General features: G+C 46.7%; 1 protein-coding gene across 4 annotated transcripts; it reads left to right on the top strand.

The window, feature by feature from the left end:
* Positions 1-337: 337 nt before the first annotated feature.
* On the top strand, positions 338-14113 carry csde1 (cold shock domain containing E1, RNA-binding). Of its 4 annotated transcripts, none has more exons than XM_068746874.1 (22): positions 338-395; positions 2992-3635; positions 5499-5672; positions 6231-6429; positions 6528-6637; positions 7500-7586; positions 7999-8096; positions 8169-8250; positions 8489-8617; positions 8711-8836; positions 9004-9219; positions 9306-9446; positions 9540-9725; positions 9843-9854; positions 10521-10628; positions 10889-11067; positions 11165-11277; positions 11373-11492; positions 11580-11758; positions 11890-12053; positions 12190-12322; positions 12686-14113. In XM_068746874.1, exons 3-22 carry the CDS (start codon positions 5520-5522, stop codon positions 12731-12733), a joined length of 2583 nt encoding a protein of 860 aa, XP_068602975.1. In that variant the 5' UTR covers positions 338-395; positions 2992-3635; positions 5499-5519; the 3' UTR covers positions 12734-14113. The 4 variants fall into 4 exon arrangements, with proteins under 4 accessions (XP_068602975.1, XP_068602967.1, XP_068602983.1 ...); XM_068746866.1 differs by having other exon boundaries at positions 7981-8096; XM_068746882.1 differs by lacking the exon at positions 5499-5672 and having other exon boundaries at positions 7981-8096.
* Positions 14114-16448: the final 2335 nt, after the last annotated feature.

The raw sequence follows: 16448 nt of genomic DNA, 5'->3' as shown, positions 1-16448 counted from the left end.
CTTTTATTTAATCTCCTTTTTTTTGTTTTATATATATATTGATTGACTTTGTTTAGTTAATTTGAACTTGAGGGGAGGATTTTTATATAAGCCCTTTCGGCTTATTTTCCTCTCCTGCACTATTATTTGCCTTTGTAATGTTTTGTTTATGTTTATTATTGTGCATATGAATAAATGAAATGAAATTGCTAGCAATAACGCAGCAGTGTGCGCGCAGTTCTCCACGCTCCACTGTCATACTGAACTTCCGGCACACGGCGGAAGTGGTTGCTCTTGCTTTCGGCTCTTTGGTTATCCTCGCGCTGTCAAATATCGCGATAGCTGTCTTCCCAGTCACTACGTAATGTGCCGTGCTGCTTCTAGCGGCGCTGGTGACAGTGCTAAAAGCTGTTGGGGTGAGTTGTTTTTATTGATTATTCCCTTTTATTTCACCATTCAAACGTTAGTTTGGGATGTTTTAGTGAGCCGTGGTCTATCTTTAGTCAAAGAGTCTCAGAGAGTGGTCGCTTTCTCTTGATCCGAGCCCGACGCTGGGCTCGGGCCTGGGTGGGGGCAGCCGTGTTTCTCATCGCTGTAAATCAGCAGCTAGCGGTTCGGGAACGTGCTAGCGCTCTTCCGCCGTCATTAGCCGCGTTGGATTGTCCGTGGCCCATTGTCACTAACGCTCCAAATAAATAAGGGTTTTCTGAAGTATTCGGGGACAGCTCGTGGTGGTTAAACACCGACGGGAGGCGAGCCCTAGCCCGACCCCCGGTAGCTTCTTTGTTGTCCCGTCCGCGCCGTCAGCTCCGATTATCTTTCGGTTGAGTGTGAAGAACAGCGTTCGGGTTTTCGCCATTTGCTTTGGACTCGAGTTGTTCAAAGGTAGTTGGAAGCTTGCCTTGTGTCGAGGGTCTGAGGGTCGCTGGTGTTTCGCCGACGGGTCATTTGATATCAGCAATTTCAAAAAACTGCGTTCTGCCACATGTAATATTCCACCGAAAAGTCTGTTGTGGTGTTTAAAAAGTCCTACGAATGTGGGTTTGTTGAACTGGGCCGCTCGTCGACAGGCTTCCCGGTGTGTTCTAGTGTGGGGATGCTCCGCCGTGTTGTTGTAAGTTTCCATTTTGGATTGAGCCGCGGACGGAGGGAGTTTCCTCCGCGTCGCTCGGCGTGCTCTCCCGTGTTGGGGGGGCGTTTTCGGTGTGTTCTTCAGACGAAACTTTTTCGACGAAGGAAAGACGCAAACTAAATAATAAACTTTCAGTACTAACGTCGTCTCGTTGAAACAACTTTCACGGGAATCACTTCAAACGCCCCGGGGCCATTAGCTTGGTGCCACTTTATCGTTAGCTCGATGCTAATCTTGTGTTGTCCACACAAGGTCGTTGTGATTACTCAGTTAGATTTCCTTCTATGTTGACCTCGGAAAATGCTAATGTTTTGTACAAGATCTTTTCAGTGAGTTTGTACTGGTGAGTTTTGTTAATAAAGTTTTTTTTTTTAAAAAAAGGGTCATTGATTTATATTTAACTGTGGTTGTACGGTGTAAAGTGACGAGGCTAACCCGAGGCCCGCGCGTAATGTTAAAAATGAGCTGGCTCGCCTTGATATGCGACTTTAAACGCGTTGGAGACCACAAACGTGTCGGATCAGGCAATGTTCTGGCCACCTCAGCTGTCCGACGGGAGGTCACGTGGCTGCTTCTGTCAGTGGACTTGGCTCTGTCTGCGTCACTGAAGCTGATAAATGTGGCAACATCTCCGAGGTTATTCACGGAAGCCCTCTCTGCTCATAACCTCTCATTCAATCGCGAGGCCGGACATCCCTGCTAACTAAAGTACCTTCTTAGATGAATATAGAATGGACACCCCCAGTACACGCAAGTACTTAATGCAATACAAACATTTCCAAGAAGCGCGTCTGATGGCCGCCGCAGCCGGAGGGGTATCGTGTGTCCGGCGTTGGCTCATCGCAGCTTGTTTACAAACCTGTGTATTTAGGTCAGCGACCCCCTGCTCTCGCCTACTGATGTATCCGTTTCTAACTCATTTTGAGAGTGCGTATCACGGCCCGACTGAGGACGTGCAGAAGGACTTGTTGATCCGCACAGCGCTTGCATGCCGGTTAGCTGCCTGACATTGTGGGCTGGATCCCAGAGACGTCTGAGCAAAGCCTATTTTTGAACATGCGAGTCTGCAGGCGACAAATCTAGAGGTCTGAAAAGAAATGAACCGCGCTGGTCCTCGGGGCTGTTACTTTATGCAAGAGAGAATGTGAGGTTGTTAGCTGACACTGTAATGCAGGGGTGTCAAACTCATTTTCTCCGAGGGCCACATCAGCATTATGGTTGCCCTCAAAGGGCCGGTTGTAAATGTAACATCGTGTAAATGTAAATAAAATGTACCTACTCCTTAACATGCTGCTAAATAGCTGTATTTACTACTACATACTTGATTAAATTATAAATATTACATATGCAATTGCATAGTTCTAAAAATATATCGATACCTTACTGCTGTAAAAATATCCGCCGAGGTTATGTAATCGCCGGCGTCTCTCTGTAATTTGCCCTTCAATATCTCCATTGATTATTGACCGATATTTAGGGAATTTAACAGTCATGTGGGGCGGGGGGGGCTCTACCTCACCACTGAATATCATCTGGGTCGGATCCAGAATGGAGTCAGCAACAAATGTTTAATTTTAACATTAAAACCCCATTTACAGATTAAAAATCGGTTACAAATACACATCAACTCTGATTCACTTTTACTTCTGCACAAAACTCTTGCGGGCCACAAAAAATGACGTGGTGGGCCACACTGGCCCCCGGGCCTTGAGTTTGACACATATGCTGTAATGTAACTTTCTCTGCTGCTTGCAGGCCTTTGACTGTTTTGATTTTTGTGTTCACCAAATCATTGGCATGTTCAGGGGGTTTGTTAACAAAGGGAAGTCTGAGTCAGAAGTTCTCCTCGGCTAACCAGATCTCTTTCCCTCCCCCAACAGTATGAAGTGAAACGGAACAGAATTTTTGTACCAACCGCAACTGCTTCAAGTTCAGATCATTGCAAAGAAACTGAAGATTACACTTCCAAAACAAGCAACGTTGCAATTTTGAAGATGCAAGGCGAAAAAAGGATCAATTCAAGGTTTTAAAACGGAAAAGAAGTAACCAAATCCTGAAACGACCAAAGATCACACACCTCCCTGAAATTGCAGAACAGAAGCAATCCAACGCGGAGCGTATTCTGTGAAGACGATAATTGATCTGAAGCCAGAAGTTTGTGCCTACTCAACAGCTTTGACAAAGCACGTGTCCCAACGCTGCTCCTAGCCCTCCTCATCCTCACCTCACCTCACCGGGGTCTGGAGGAGGCTGCTGTCTGCTTTTTTTTTCTCCCATAGTTCCTGTCTCTCCTCTTCATGCTGTTCTCATTGTATCTATTTTTTTCCTAAGCAGTGGATTTGCACCTGCGTTTGCCTTTTCTTAAGCCTAGATCTGTCCCCGTTTTTATGCTTCATGCAACCGTCTAGAACTTGTGCCAGAAATTTGTAACAAGCGTGTTCAACTTGTGTGAATGAAAAGATCTGCAGGACCTGCCCTGTCACCGACATCCTGAGAACTCAAAAGATTCAAGATAAGAGAAAAGGTGGGTCTCAGTCGCTGCACTGCCCGAGAGTCTTCGTATTGGCTTAAGTCCTTGTGTCGTGTCTGAATAAATGTACTTCCCAAAAAGGATGAAAGTTAAGTCTGAATTCAGACACTGATGGTAAATCACTCTTTGTGATGGGAGAGAAACCTACACAGGCATGAATTCAGAACTTGAATTGTAAATTCTCTGTTCCATATAAGAACACAAAGATGTACAAACACTGCTCTTGAAATGGCTCTAATTGATATTTGATCTGGGTTTGTGGCCTCATCGGTTCAGCATCGTATAAATGGTTGTATCTTAGTGCTGGTTTGCTGTGGACCATTTCACTGATGCCTTGAACTGTAAAAAAAACACCTCTGAAAGGAGAACTAGCATTTCAAGTGATGTCATGTCAGTGACCTCTGCGTGTATCGTCTGATAAAGGTGACTCTTCTTTAGCCAGTAATGGTCACACTTGTAGTTTTCTGTTTGGTGATAACTCAGATGCCTGTCCACACTCGGCCTACACCCTTTTTCTCTGGTTCTAGCGTTGTTAAAATTGCACCCTGCCTGATTTTTGACCTTTTCTCTGGGGAATCGTAGCCCACGGCCGTTTCCCTCGTTATGTGACACTGGCTGACCTCTCTGCCTTTACCCATTATGTCTGTTCCTCTCTTCACCCTTGCAGACATCCGGCGGTGTGTCTTTTGGCTGGTTACATACAACTAGTACTTAACATTCAAGCACAAAATTCTGACAAGTAAAAAAAGTACTCAAGCAAATTCGGTCGCAGTTTATGGGAAAATATGGGCAGTCCCTGGAAAGGCTTTGTTGAGTTTACCTTGCCTGCGTCGCCACCCACTGCGTTTGTTAGCGCTGACCTGAGCAGCACCTCCCCTGTCGGACTCAGCCTGTCTCCATATGGCCGATCCGTAAGTTCCACCTTCCCACCTCCTCTTCTACGTGCCCCACCCCATCGATCACCCACTTTGCCCTGCATCTCTTGCTGTGAATGGCCTACCTACCCTCTTTCATTCTTTCCCGGGCTCCTGAGACTAGCCTCTACTCAGTTTATCGTTGATGGATGAGGGACGTTCTGCGCATTAAAATAGACATTTGGCATCAGCACAAGTCTTGAAGAGGTGTCCATAACTTAATATATTGGTTCACATTAATTCCAGTAATTGATGGCATCAAAATCAAGGCAATGCAACTACAGGGTAAACGCTTGAATTGTGATCGCGTATCAATGCGGAGTTGTTGATTGGGATAAGGTCGAACAAAAGAGGCTTCTCTGGGACTCCCTCACAACCCATAACCCATCATTCCACTGTAAATGGATTGCTGTTTGACCCATCATTTGCATTTTCTGGTTGCATCTTCTGTAGTTTTGTTTCGCTCAACCTCGAGTAACATTCTGCGACTCTGCACCTGAGCCACATCCCTCAATAGGCTGCACCAATAAGTTGGTTAGTCTTCTCCATTTTTAGTTTGACTTCTCTGTGCATCCATACCTATTCTGAACCACGTGGTAATGATGATCTTGATGCTTTGATGTGATGTCACCGTACCTGAGCCGTTGGTGCTGAGGAGCTTCGGTGTTTATGCACCGTCGGGATTTTCTCATGTTTGAGTATTGCTGGTGGCTGTGACGGATTTAAAAGGGGGCGTTGGGGGGTGGATCATTAAATGCAGAAGATGAAGGAGATTGCTGTTTGTGTTGCTGGATGTGAAATATGTCCAAATTAGCAAGGTCAAAAATAATATTTTTCACAAGTGCTGGAAAGCAAATGGGCCGGATCAACCGCTAGACATCTCTTTTTTTATGTCTGAATGAAAGATAAAGATAAGTTAAATGCTATGACTGACTCCCAACAGCCACTCCAGTTCCTATCATCAATGGAAAGGGGCTCTTCCGAACCGCCGGAGTCTCGAAACTCTGGCCCATCTACCTCTAGTGATCCCATGCCTATCCCCCGCTCTGCTTCCGTCTCGTGCCACCCCCACCCAGGAAATAAAAAACGCAAGCGGACCCCCTTATATCAGAGATCAGTAAGACGCCGTGCGTGGCAGTGCTCACTGACTAAAACAGCGCTGATGTGCTGTGAATTGTGCTAAACGCATGGTTTGTTGTGTGGAGAGCAAGGCAAAAAAGCTCGCCCGGGATCTAGTGGCTGATTTCTGACCAGATATTCCAGTGTAGCCAATGGTTCGTAGAGGTAGGTGCACGAGTTTGAAACATTTTGCTAACCGTAAATAAATGGTCGACAAAATGAACGAATTCCAGCTTTAACGCATGAAATCCGAACCCAGGAAAGGACTCGCATTTTTCCTCGGTGGTTAAACTATCCTGAGATTCTCCTCGGGACGTCGTGTAGCTGCGTCTACTGACGACGGGACGGCCCAATGCAGATTTACTTTGGCTCTATCCCCCTCGCCACTCCCCCCTCGCTTTACCTGCATGATTGAATTGTATTTAACTTAATTTTTGGGGGCGGGGGTGTATCCTTAGGTGGGCATTAACCACTGCATTAATTTGTGATCACTTTGGTTGCCTCGTGTTGATCTATTGCTTGCTGATTTTGAACACTCCTTTCTTCCTGTCCTCAGATGAGTTTTGATCCGGGCATGCTCCACAACAACGGGCACACTGCGTACGCTAACGGAACCGGGCCTGGTATCAGAGAAACTGGGGTGGTGGAAAAACTCCTCACGTCCTATGGGTTCATCCAGTGCTCCGAACGTCAGGCTCGTCTCTTCTTCCACTGTTCCCAGTACAATGGCAACCTGCAGGAGCTTAAAATAGGCGGTAAGATTCCATGGGCCCAATCATAAATGCTCCCCTTGCCCCCGCCCCAGATACTTGAAGCGGTTCTAAGGTTTGTTGTCTTCTGCTCGCCTCCTCAGATGACGTAGAGTTTGAAGTGTCCTCTGACAGGCGCACTGGCAAGCCCATAGCAGTGAAGCTGCTAAAGATAAAGCCGGAGGTGCTGCCAGAGGAGCGCATCTCGGGCCAGGTGGGGCCAGACCTGCACGCCTATCCCTTTACTATGCTGCATGGTTATATTCATCCAGTTAAGAACAACGTTTTATTTTTGCTTTTGCCCTTGTCTGTCAGAGTGGCTCATTGTTTCTGCATGGAAGTTTGCTGGCGCTGTTAAATTTTCTTTTCATTATGGATGTGTGATTGATTCTGATTTCTGAATGGGTGTATTGTCTGTGTAAATGCTCTCGGTCAGTCTGATACAGCAGCAGGTCTCTCTCTCTCTCTCTCTCTCCATGCCACGTACCAGAGCAGTGCATCTTTTTATTTATTATTGGTGCATTCTTGGCTTCCCCAAACCAAAGCGTTGCTTCGAGCGCCGCTGTAACAAACCTTCGTCCGTGACTTCGGTGAGTCCCTCGTATTCACTCTGTGAGGGATCCACACTGCGCGGAGGACGAATGGCGTTCCCCACGATGGCTGCCGTGCCAACATCTCCCCCAAACGCACTCGCTTTGTGGAAACCTGTGGATTTACACAGCTGGAAACGATTTCAACTTTACCGCTGTGCTTTCGAGTGTCATGGCTGAAGAGACCAACAGGGTGCATACCTGCTGCTGAATCAGGCGCTGAGCGCACGGCAGGTGCGGCTCACGCCATTCACTCGCCAGTAATTGGTTTAGCAACACGCCTGTTGGTCATAAAGGAGACCTGACGGTGTGTAAAGCACCATCAGGTGTGTGTGCCTCTTAATCGCCACAGCTGTGGCACTAGCCATTTGAGCCATTTCCTCCATCACTTGCCCAGAAATGTTGGAATTATGCTTTGCGATAACTGAGTATTGAGAGTGCAATACATTAATGGTCGTTACTTGCATTGCCCTCCTTTTCTCGCAGGTCGTCTCTGCAGTGCCGGTGAATTTGGATGGAAAATCTGCTCCCGGACAGGTGCCCACCGGCAGTGTCTGCTACGAAAGGAATGGGGTGAGAAGAATGCGTGCGTTTCTGCGTTACGGCTTGTCCTCGCTGAACAACGTTGCTAAATGAATGTTAAGCGAAACCTCCGTTTTGTTTAACGATGAAGTTGTTCGTATTTGTGTACGTTTAGGCCGTTTATGCTGTACAGTTACTCCCAACTCCACAGCCAGTGCATTCCGCTCATCGTAACAGCGATCCCTTGTCGCTAAACGCATGCTGTTGAGTTTCAGAAAGCCCGGTTTAACTCCTCGTCGTTGCGTGAGGGACCGTCTGTATTCATGTTTCAGAGGCAGGATGACCGAAGCTTCGTCTTTCCTCTTAGAAACGAGCCTTGTCCACTCATCATGCAAGCAAGCAGACACCAAAGTTTTCTTTTGTGCTTTTTTTTTTTTTTTAACAGTGGTGTGGCTTTCCACAGGAAGTGTTTTACCTCACCTACACCGCTGAGGATGTGGAGGGTAATATCCACCTTGACATGGGCGACAAGGTCAGCTTTTACATGGAGACCAACAAACAGTAAGTCTTTAGACCGTGTGGCCGGTGTCTCCGTCGTAACCCGTTCTTACAGCGGCTGCTCGTGTGTTTCAGTACCGGTGCGGTCAGTGCTCGTAGTATTCAGCTCGTGAAGAAGAAGCAAATGAGGTGCCAGGGCGTGGTGTGCGCCACAAAGGTGAGAGCCCCTGACTTGAATCTGTCGCTGGGGTGAGATGAAACATACAACGCACCCGACGAGTGTTCCCTTGATCCTGCCTCGCGACCGTCGGGTTCCTGGTCGCCTCTCTCGAGTAAAACCCTTCTTCCCAGTTAGCAGTTGGGCCGTACGGACGGCTCGTTTGCCAGTCTGGTTTAAAATCTTGACTCTAGTTGATGCCCTTGTTCCAGAATTGAACCAAACCTTCGTCTTTCAGGAGGCGTTTGGGTTCATCGAGAGGGCAGATGTGGTGAAGGAGATCTTCTTTCACTACAGTGAGTTCAAGGGTGATCTGGACGCTCTGCAGGCTGGAGATGACGTCGAGTTCACCATCAAGGACAGAAACGTTGGTGTTTTGCATCCGACCTTGACACCCGTATCTTCACTGACCAGCCTGAATGCATGTAAGATTTATAATTCAGAATCTTGGGTTCTGTAGAGTAAAGAAGTAGCCACAGATGTGAGGCTGCTCCCCCAAGGAACGGTCATCTTTGAGGATATCAGCATTGAGCAGTTCGAAGGCACCGTCATGAAAGTCATTCCTAAAATTCCCACCAAAAATCAGGTACGTAGATGACAGGTTTAATTTATTCAAGGAATAATTTATTTATTCAAGGCGTGGTGTTCGGTGAACAGCCTTTCACCGAACACCACTAAAACCAAAGAACTCATCCTGGACCTCCAATGACAATAAACGCTTTCTATTCCATAACGTCTCCCCTGCTTCCACAGAACGACCCTCTGCCAGGGAGAATCAGTGCTCGGATTGGTTTCACCGACAAGGAGCTGCCGTTTGGCGAGAAGGACACCAAGTCCAAGGTTACGCTTTTGGAAGGAGATCATATTCAGTTCAACATCTCCACTGACCGGCGAGACAAGCTGGAGAGGGCCACCAACATCGACATCCTCTCGAACACTTTCAACTTCACCAAGGAGACCCGTGAAATGGTGAGCGCTTCCTCCGCGCTGGTCTTGACGCCGCTCGGGTGACACCGGCCAGATCGGTTCATTCCTGTCGCTCGCTCTTCTTGCAGGGGGCGATCGCAGCTATTCGTGACGGCTTCGGCTTCATTAAGTGTGTGGATCGGGATGCCAGGATGTTCTTTCATTTCAGTGAAGTTTTAGAGGAGACCCAGCTGCACATCTCGGATGAAGTGGAGTTCACGGTTGTGCCTGTAGGTCCCTGTGTGTTTCGTGTTAAGGATTTATAGTTCTTGTCCGTCGGTAGCTATAAGTAAATGTCCTGTTTTGGTTTGTTTTTTTTGCAGGATATGCTGTCTGCTCAGAGGAACCATGCCGTGCGCATCAAGAAGTTGGCCAAGGGCACCGTCTCCTTCCACACCCAGTCTGAACAGCGCTTCGTGGGTGTGGTGGAGAAGGACGTCCCGGCAGCCACCAACAAGAACGCCAGTCCCAGTAAGAGCAAGGAGAAGGTACTCCCAGCAAATATCCCAGTACGTGAAAGACGCCCACACACCATCTACACCGCTTCTGAAATGTTTGTAGTTCTGATTTTTCCCTTTGCTTTCTCCTCCAATGACTTCGTGCTGTTCATGCTCCTTGTCGGTTAGAAAAAAGTTAAGGTAGGACTTGTGCATGGAGCCGCATCAGTAGTCTAAAAGGATGCGATTGGTTCTTGGTTGCACTAACAGTAGTTGAAGAGCATTACTTGATTCTGAGGTAAACAATCAGATGGTAAATAATGCCGTTTTTAAAAGCTGGATTTACAAATGAGATGCCGGCAGTCGGTGCTGTCATGGATGGCTCTCGTTTTTCAAGGGTAAAGGTGTTGGTCTCTGCAGCCTTCTTGGCTTCTCAACTGCTTTATATCACGGCATGCTATTTTAACACCAATTAACCCTTAGAAACCTGGAGTCTTTGTATCACTGATTCAGTGTGTTGACGGGCTGCACAATTAACGATGAGGCGGTCGTCCACGTGTCCAGTGTGGCTTTCGGGGGCAACGCATTTCTCATTTGCTGTTGGTCTTTCCCAAGTGACGGCAACTGGATTAATGCTCAGCATTCTCTGGTTCCACATTTGCCATTTGCTTACACAGACTCCTCTCGTATGCTTTTTTTTTTTTTTAATGCCATCTACCACTTTTTAATTCGCCTCAAACTGTCTTTTCACAGTGCAGGTGAAAGTGATTAATTATTAACATCAGACTTTTGCGCTGGGCGGCTGGATTAACCGTCGTTGGTCATGCGTAAGGGCAGTAATGTAGATTTCATTGTTGTCTCTCGTAGGAAGCCGAGGAAGGAGTTATTGCATATGAAGACTGTGGAGTGAAGCTCACGGTGCCGTACCATAGCAAGGACCTGGAAGGGGGGGGCAACCCGCAGATCGGAGACAAGGTATTAAAATAGAAAAAATGGACTTGTTTAATCTGCTAAATATGTCTTACCGGTTCAAGTCCCGGGGGGGCTGGTGCCTGGTGGTAGCCTCTCCGCATGCCACAAGGCGCCTGCATGTATATGCATGTGTGATGTTTGTTTCAAGGAGCCCCTCATGATGGGGTGAACGTGTAATGTCGTTGTTCGTGTTGTGTGCAGCATTCGTGATCGATGACAAGAATCAAGCTTTCTTCTTGTAATTCGTCATTTGTCCGCTTAAGGTGGAGTTCTCCGTCAATGAAGTGAAGCGGACCGGCCAGCAGAGGGCGGTGTCCGTCCGGGTCATCAAGCGGATTGCCCCCAACGGCAAGAGGCTGCAGGGATTCATCGCCACGCTGAAGGACAACTTTGGCTTCATTGAGACGGCAAATCACGACCAAGAGATTTTCTTTCACTACAGGTAGAGGTTTAAGCTCTAATATACTTTTTATTTTTATTAGATGAGCTTGTTTGAGGTTGAATAATGGCATCCGTCATATGCTTCCTCTTCTCCTCAGTGAAATGTGCGGCGATCTGGAGAACTTGGAGCTGGGCGACACTGTGGAGTACACGCTGTCCAAGGGCAAAGGAAACAAAGTCAGCGCTGAAAAGGTTAACAAAGTGGCAGCAGGTATGCGCCGCGTTGGCCTCTTCAGCCATGGTATTTCAAAGCGTAGCAGTGGAGGTGAAGCTGTTCCTAACTAAATCCACTGTGTCCCCACAAAGCGAGTGTGTTCGGGGAGGATGTCGGCGCGGCAGCGATGGCGGGGAAAGTCATCCGTCCTCTGCGCAGCGTGGATCCCTCACAGAGTGAATATCAGGGGCTCATCGAAGTCACAGACGAAGGTTTGCTACAGCGCCGCTAGAAGTCGCTCTCTTTGGTTTGGGGAAATCAAGAGCGCATCAGAACTTTCCCATCTTTTTTTTATCTAGCGGGGGGTGAAGCCCAGAGCTATCCGTTTGGAATCATGGGAATGGTTAACAAGGCAGGCTGCCTGCAGAAAGGGGAAGCGGTGAAGTTCCAGGTCTGCACCGTCTCCCAAACCGGCCAGAAGATGGCCTGTAACGTGATGCCTCAGCGCAGAGCCGCCGTGGAGTGCGTCAAAGACCAGGTGGGGATTATTAATCTCTTATCGTAAGTGACAGACGCATCACGTGTATCGGGAGCCACGAGTATTTCATTGTATGAACTGCTAGCGTAAATGGCGGTGCCCTGAATCTGTTTTGCTGCTCTTTTTTAAAGTTCGGCTTCATCACGTATGAGGTTGGTGAGAGCAAGAAGCTGTACTTCCATGTGAAAGAGGTGCAGGATGGCTTGGAGCTTCAGCCCGGGGACGAGGTGGAGTTCTCTGTCGTCTTCAATCAGCGAACGGGGAAACGTAGTGCCTGCAATGTGCGCAGAGTCAGGTCAGCGCTCCGCCGTCCACGGGATAGGGCTGCGTTACGTTCTGCTTATCCAAACGTTTGCCAAGTTTTAACGTGCATTAAGTTTATATATATATATATATATATATATATATATATCCTTTTTTTTTAATGACAGTGAGGGGCCCAAACCGGTGGCGATGCCACGCCCTGATCGGCTGGTGAACCGTCTGAAGAGCATCACGCTTGATGACACGAGTGCTCCTCGTCTGGTCATCGTTCGGCAGCCCCGTGGTCCGGACAACTCAAAGGTACGCTCACGTCCAGTCTGTGCTAGAATGGTGCGAGCCGCCCAATCGGCTCGTGTGCTACGCGCTCTGGTGAAACCCTGAACTGGATTATATCCTTTCAACGCAGACCGAAGCGCCCGAGGGAAATGCACCGTAGCTCGTCGATCCAGCAATCGTAGACTCGTGTCATGAACAGTTTTCTGCCTTCGTGGCCAACAATGACCTGATAGACGCACGCAAATGGGTTCAAATGAGTTTAATGATCAGTTATCCAGGATATATTACCATTTGTGTTGATACACAGGAGGGTTTTCGATGGATTACGTTTTACTTTTAGCCATTTTAAACAAGCTGCTCCATTGGCTGTCATCCTCTCCTCTGCAGGGCTTCAGCTCGGAACGTAAGACTCGCCAGCCGGGTGTGATCGACTGAGGGATACGGAGCCTGGCCTTGGGAGTGCTGGTGGGGATTCTGGGGGATGAGGAAATGAAACGCAACACGTGCTTGTACACAAACTCATACGACATACGCACACATCCAGTAATCAGCATGTGTAATCCTTATCCCCACTGACACCTGTAAGGGAACTCTTCTTATTCCAGTTTCCTGCCTCCCATGTATGATGTACTTGATAAGAGTTCCACAGTGCAGTGTACATGGGATCTGAGAGTGTGTGTGTATGTGTGTGCTCTATCCTAGAATTCGTTGTGTGAAACCGGAGGTATTTCTTTCTGAGAGTCATCGTTTCTCTAAATCAGACCGATGACTTTACGGCTGTCTTTATTTTGAAACTGCTTTATCTGGAATTCTGCACCTGTAATCTGTCCAGTCCCGAGAGAATGAGTGCGACTGTCCTTGGCATGTCTTCGAGCGTCTGCTCAGTTAGTTTGTTTTTTCTTTCATATTTTTTTTTTTTTTTGCTTCTTGAATGCTGGAAACTTGAAATGGTCTCATTATGTAAAGTTTCCACTACTGTATGCTTTCCTACAAGACGCATAAAGCAAAGCTCCCTCCATAAGGAGGATCATATTTCTCATATGTCCGAGCTTAAACTAAGGATTCTTCTCTGCTCGTTTTTTTGAGCAGTTTTTAAAATGCTTTATTGAAGAGCTGAAATGAGAGCATGGCGTGTGTGTGTGTGAGAGAAATGTATGTCAAAGTAGTTGATCTAATAATGGGATTTACTTGTACCAGTCTGGAGCCTTTTAGATGCCTTTTTGGTATTCACATTCTCCACGTAAGCAATTTATCCCAGGTGCAGAATTCCTCATGGCATCTGAAATCTGCAGTTCCTTTTTATACAATTCTTTTTCCTTTTGTTTTCCATTTAAGCTCTTCTGCTAATATAAAAAAAAATGAGGTGCCTGAAACAAGCAAAATGAAACAGAAAAAAAACGATCCTGTTCCTAGCCAACCGCCAAAATAACGAACATCTTAGGGAGGCTTCTTTTCTATTAGAAATAATACTAATATGCATCCCGAGCCTGTGGGTTGAGCTATACTGTATGTAATGTGTGCTTTTTTTATTTTTATTTTTTCCCCCTAGTGAAAAGTCAAACTTCTATTATGAAGCAAATTTAACTTAAAGGAGAAAGATAACTTATAACAACTGTTTAATAAAGCGTTATGATTCTGAATATCAATTGTACTCTGGAGATGTGATGGATGAGCTGTTGTGCTTCTGCACATTAATTTACAATCAGAATTTACACACAGCTTTGGAGATGGCCAGGATTCAGTTGGACCGCGGAGGTTCTCATGTACTCTTTTGTTAAGTCATGAAACGGTTGAATTAAAGTTTTATGAAAATCATGAATTGTGTATTCTCTTTCGTTCCGGTGGAGGGTCTGCCGTGTGACTGCCGACAAAACAGGAAGTAGTTGTGAAAGCAACCACGTTGAGGAGTAATGTTGTGTCAGGCGTGGTTTTATGTGTAAGCGGCTGTCCTCAGGGGAGCATGAGCAAATAGTGCCTGCAGTACATTATCCAGAGAAGCAACGGTCCACAGTTCTACAGATTGAGTCTGTCAAACACTAAAATGTATCTAAAAGTCTCAAACGAACATCTGAACCAGAGCTCATGTAGGTTTAACTAATTACCAATGTAAAATTTCAGTGTGAAACGTTCCGTGCAGATGGAAGTTTGGAATGCTGTACCTACTTCTACTATGGGATTTAAGTTGGGCAATCTTTCTGACTTGCGGGGCCACAATGGGTTCTAAAATTTGGCAGGGGCAGGGCCAGGGACAGATGGAGTGTTTGTATGAACTAATGACATGTAAAACCCATTACATTTGGGAAAGGATTTGGACTTTTACAGGTCGCATTATGGGGAAAAGGTAAAATGAATGAGGCTTAATTATAATACAATTTAATGATAGAATTTGGACAAGTTCGGTGGGCCGGATTAAAAAGCCCAACGGGGACTGTATGTGGTAGTGATGGGAACTATGATTCTTTTTACTGAATCGGGTTTGAATGAATCACTCACTAAAGTGAATCGATTCATTTGAGTCATTTGAGTCACTGAGTCAGTTACCCAGAAGGTACATAGAAATATACTGTGAATACAAGTTTCACCTGCTACCAATTTATGCTGCTAAAATGGCTGATTGAAACAGGGAAATAATAAATGTCATTGAGGGAAAAGAGGGAAAGATCAGGAGTTCTGAAAGGGAAAAAACATATTTCTTTTTTGTTCTCTGCATAAATTAAATATAAATAGAAAAGCAAAAAATGTGTTCAAACAGTGCAGCATTAGACTAAAAATACATATAGTATACAATACACTTGTGCAAAAGCATTAAATAAAAAAGTTTTACATCTTTATTTTTATTTATTATGTTTCCGCCAATATTCCAAAAATATATTTTTTAATTTTAATTATATACTGTAATAAAAAGGGCGGCATTAAATAGTTTCTGTTAAGTCCGGACACTAAAGTTTATCTTCAGAATAATCGGTGGACTAACTGACTGAATATCGATTTTACTTTTAGTCTATTATTGATCCTTATGAGACAAACAGAACGGGCGGGGCAGCAGCCCCTCGGCTCTGGTGAGGAAGGGCCCCCCCCAGGCTCGAGTCGAGTGGCTGCTGCCGCTGAAAGCGGGTTAGTGAGTCCGGACTCAGTGACTCGTATGTGCTGCAGGGAGGGAGGGAGGGAGGGGTGAGCGGTTCAGTGACTCGTCGTGCTGCGGGGGGGGGGGGGGGGGGTGAGCGGTTCAGTGACTCGTCGTGCTGCGGGGGGGGGGGGGGGGTGAGCGGTTCAGTGACTCGTCGTGCTGCGGGGGGGGGGGGGGGGTGAGCGGTTCAGTGACTCGTCGTGCTGCAGGGAGGGAGGGGGGGGTGAGCGGTTCAGTGACTCGTCGTGCTGCGGGGGGGGGGTGAGCGGTTCACTGAACCACTCTCTTGTTGTGAGCGCAGCTGAGCTAATGCTAGCTTGTAGCGAGTGGGACGGTTCACCAGGGGAATTGGTAGTTCATTAAAAAAACATGAATCGATGCTTTTCTCACAATTACAGTGATTAACTCGACATGTTTCTACAAGGTACGTTAGGACAGCAGTAATATACTGATTGGTGTCCTCAGCTAGCTGTGCAGCTGCCACGCATACCTGCCAGGTAGGGAAAGCATCATGGGGGTCCGGTTTGAACACCGATGTCCTGAATCTAAAGTCGTCCACCGTTCTGATTCCTCGCTGGTTTATCCTCCTCACTATCCTGATTCTCCAGAGTATCTCTCTAAACGCTGAAACTATTGAGGAGCTGAGATGTTTCTGAATCAGGATAAACGAGATATTTATAAATGGAGACGAGTCTATCAGGATCAAAGCCGTGCTGATGCACCCTCCTGTCCAGACGGTGGCAGCAATGAGCTGGAGAGCCCTTTGACTACCGCCATCGTAGAAGAAGGAAAACGTAGAAGAAGAAGCAGCACGAGGCTACTGCAGTCTACGTAAGACCTCTGCGTGCGGGGCTGGACGCGCACGCGCACCGCTGACCGCGGTTCTTTTTAGATTATAATGTAATAACGCCTTTATAACCCGGCTAAAACAGCAGGCCATCCTGCCCCTTGACTTCCAGAAACACGACGACTCATTGTTTCCATCACGTTCAGGCGAAAACCACTATTGTTAAAATGATAACA

Source organism: Brachionichthys hirsutus, chromosome 2, assembly GCF_040956055.1.
Source record: "Brachionichthys hirsutus isolate HB-005 chromosome 2, CSIRO-AGI_Bhir_v1, whole genome shotgun sequence".
NCBI lineage: Eukaryota > Metazoa > Chordata > Actinopteri > Lophiiformes > Brachionichthyidae > Brachionichthys > Brachionichthys hirsutus.
This window is presented reverse-complemented; position numbering and strand designations above follow the sequence as displayed.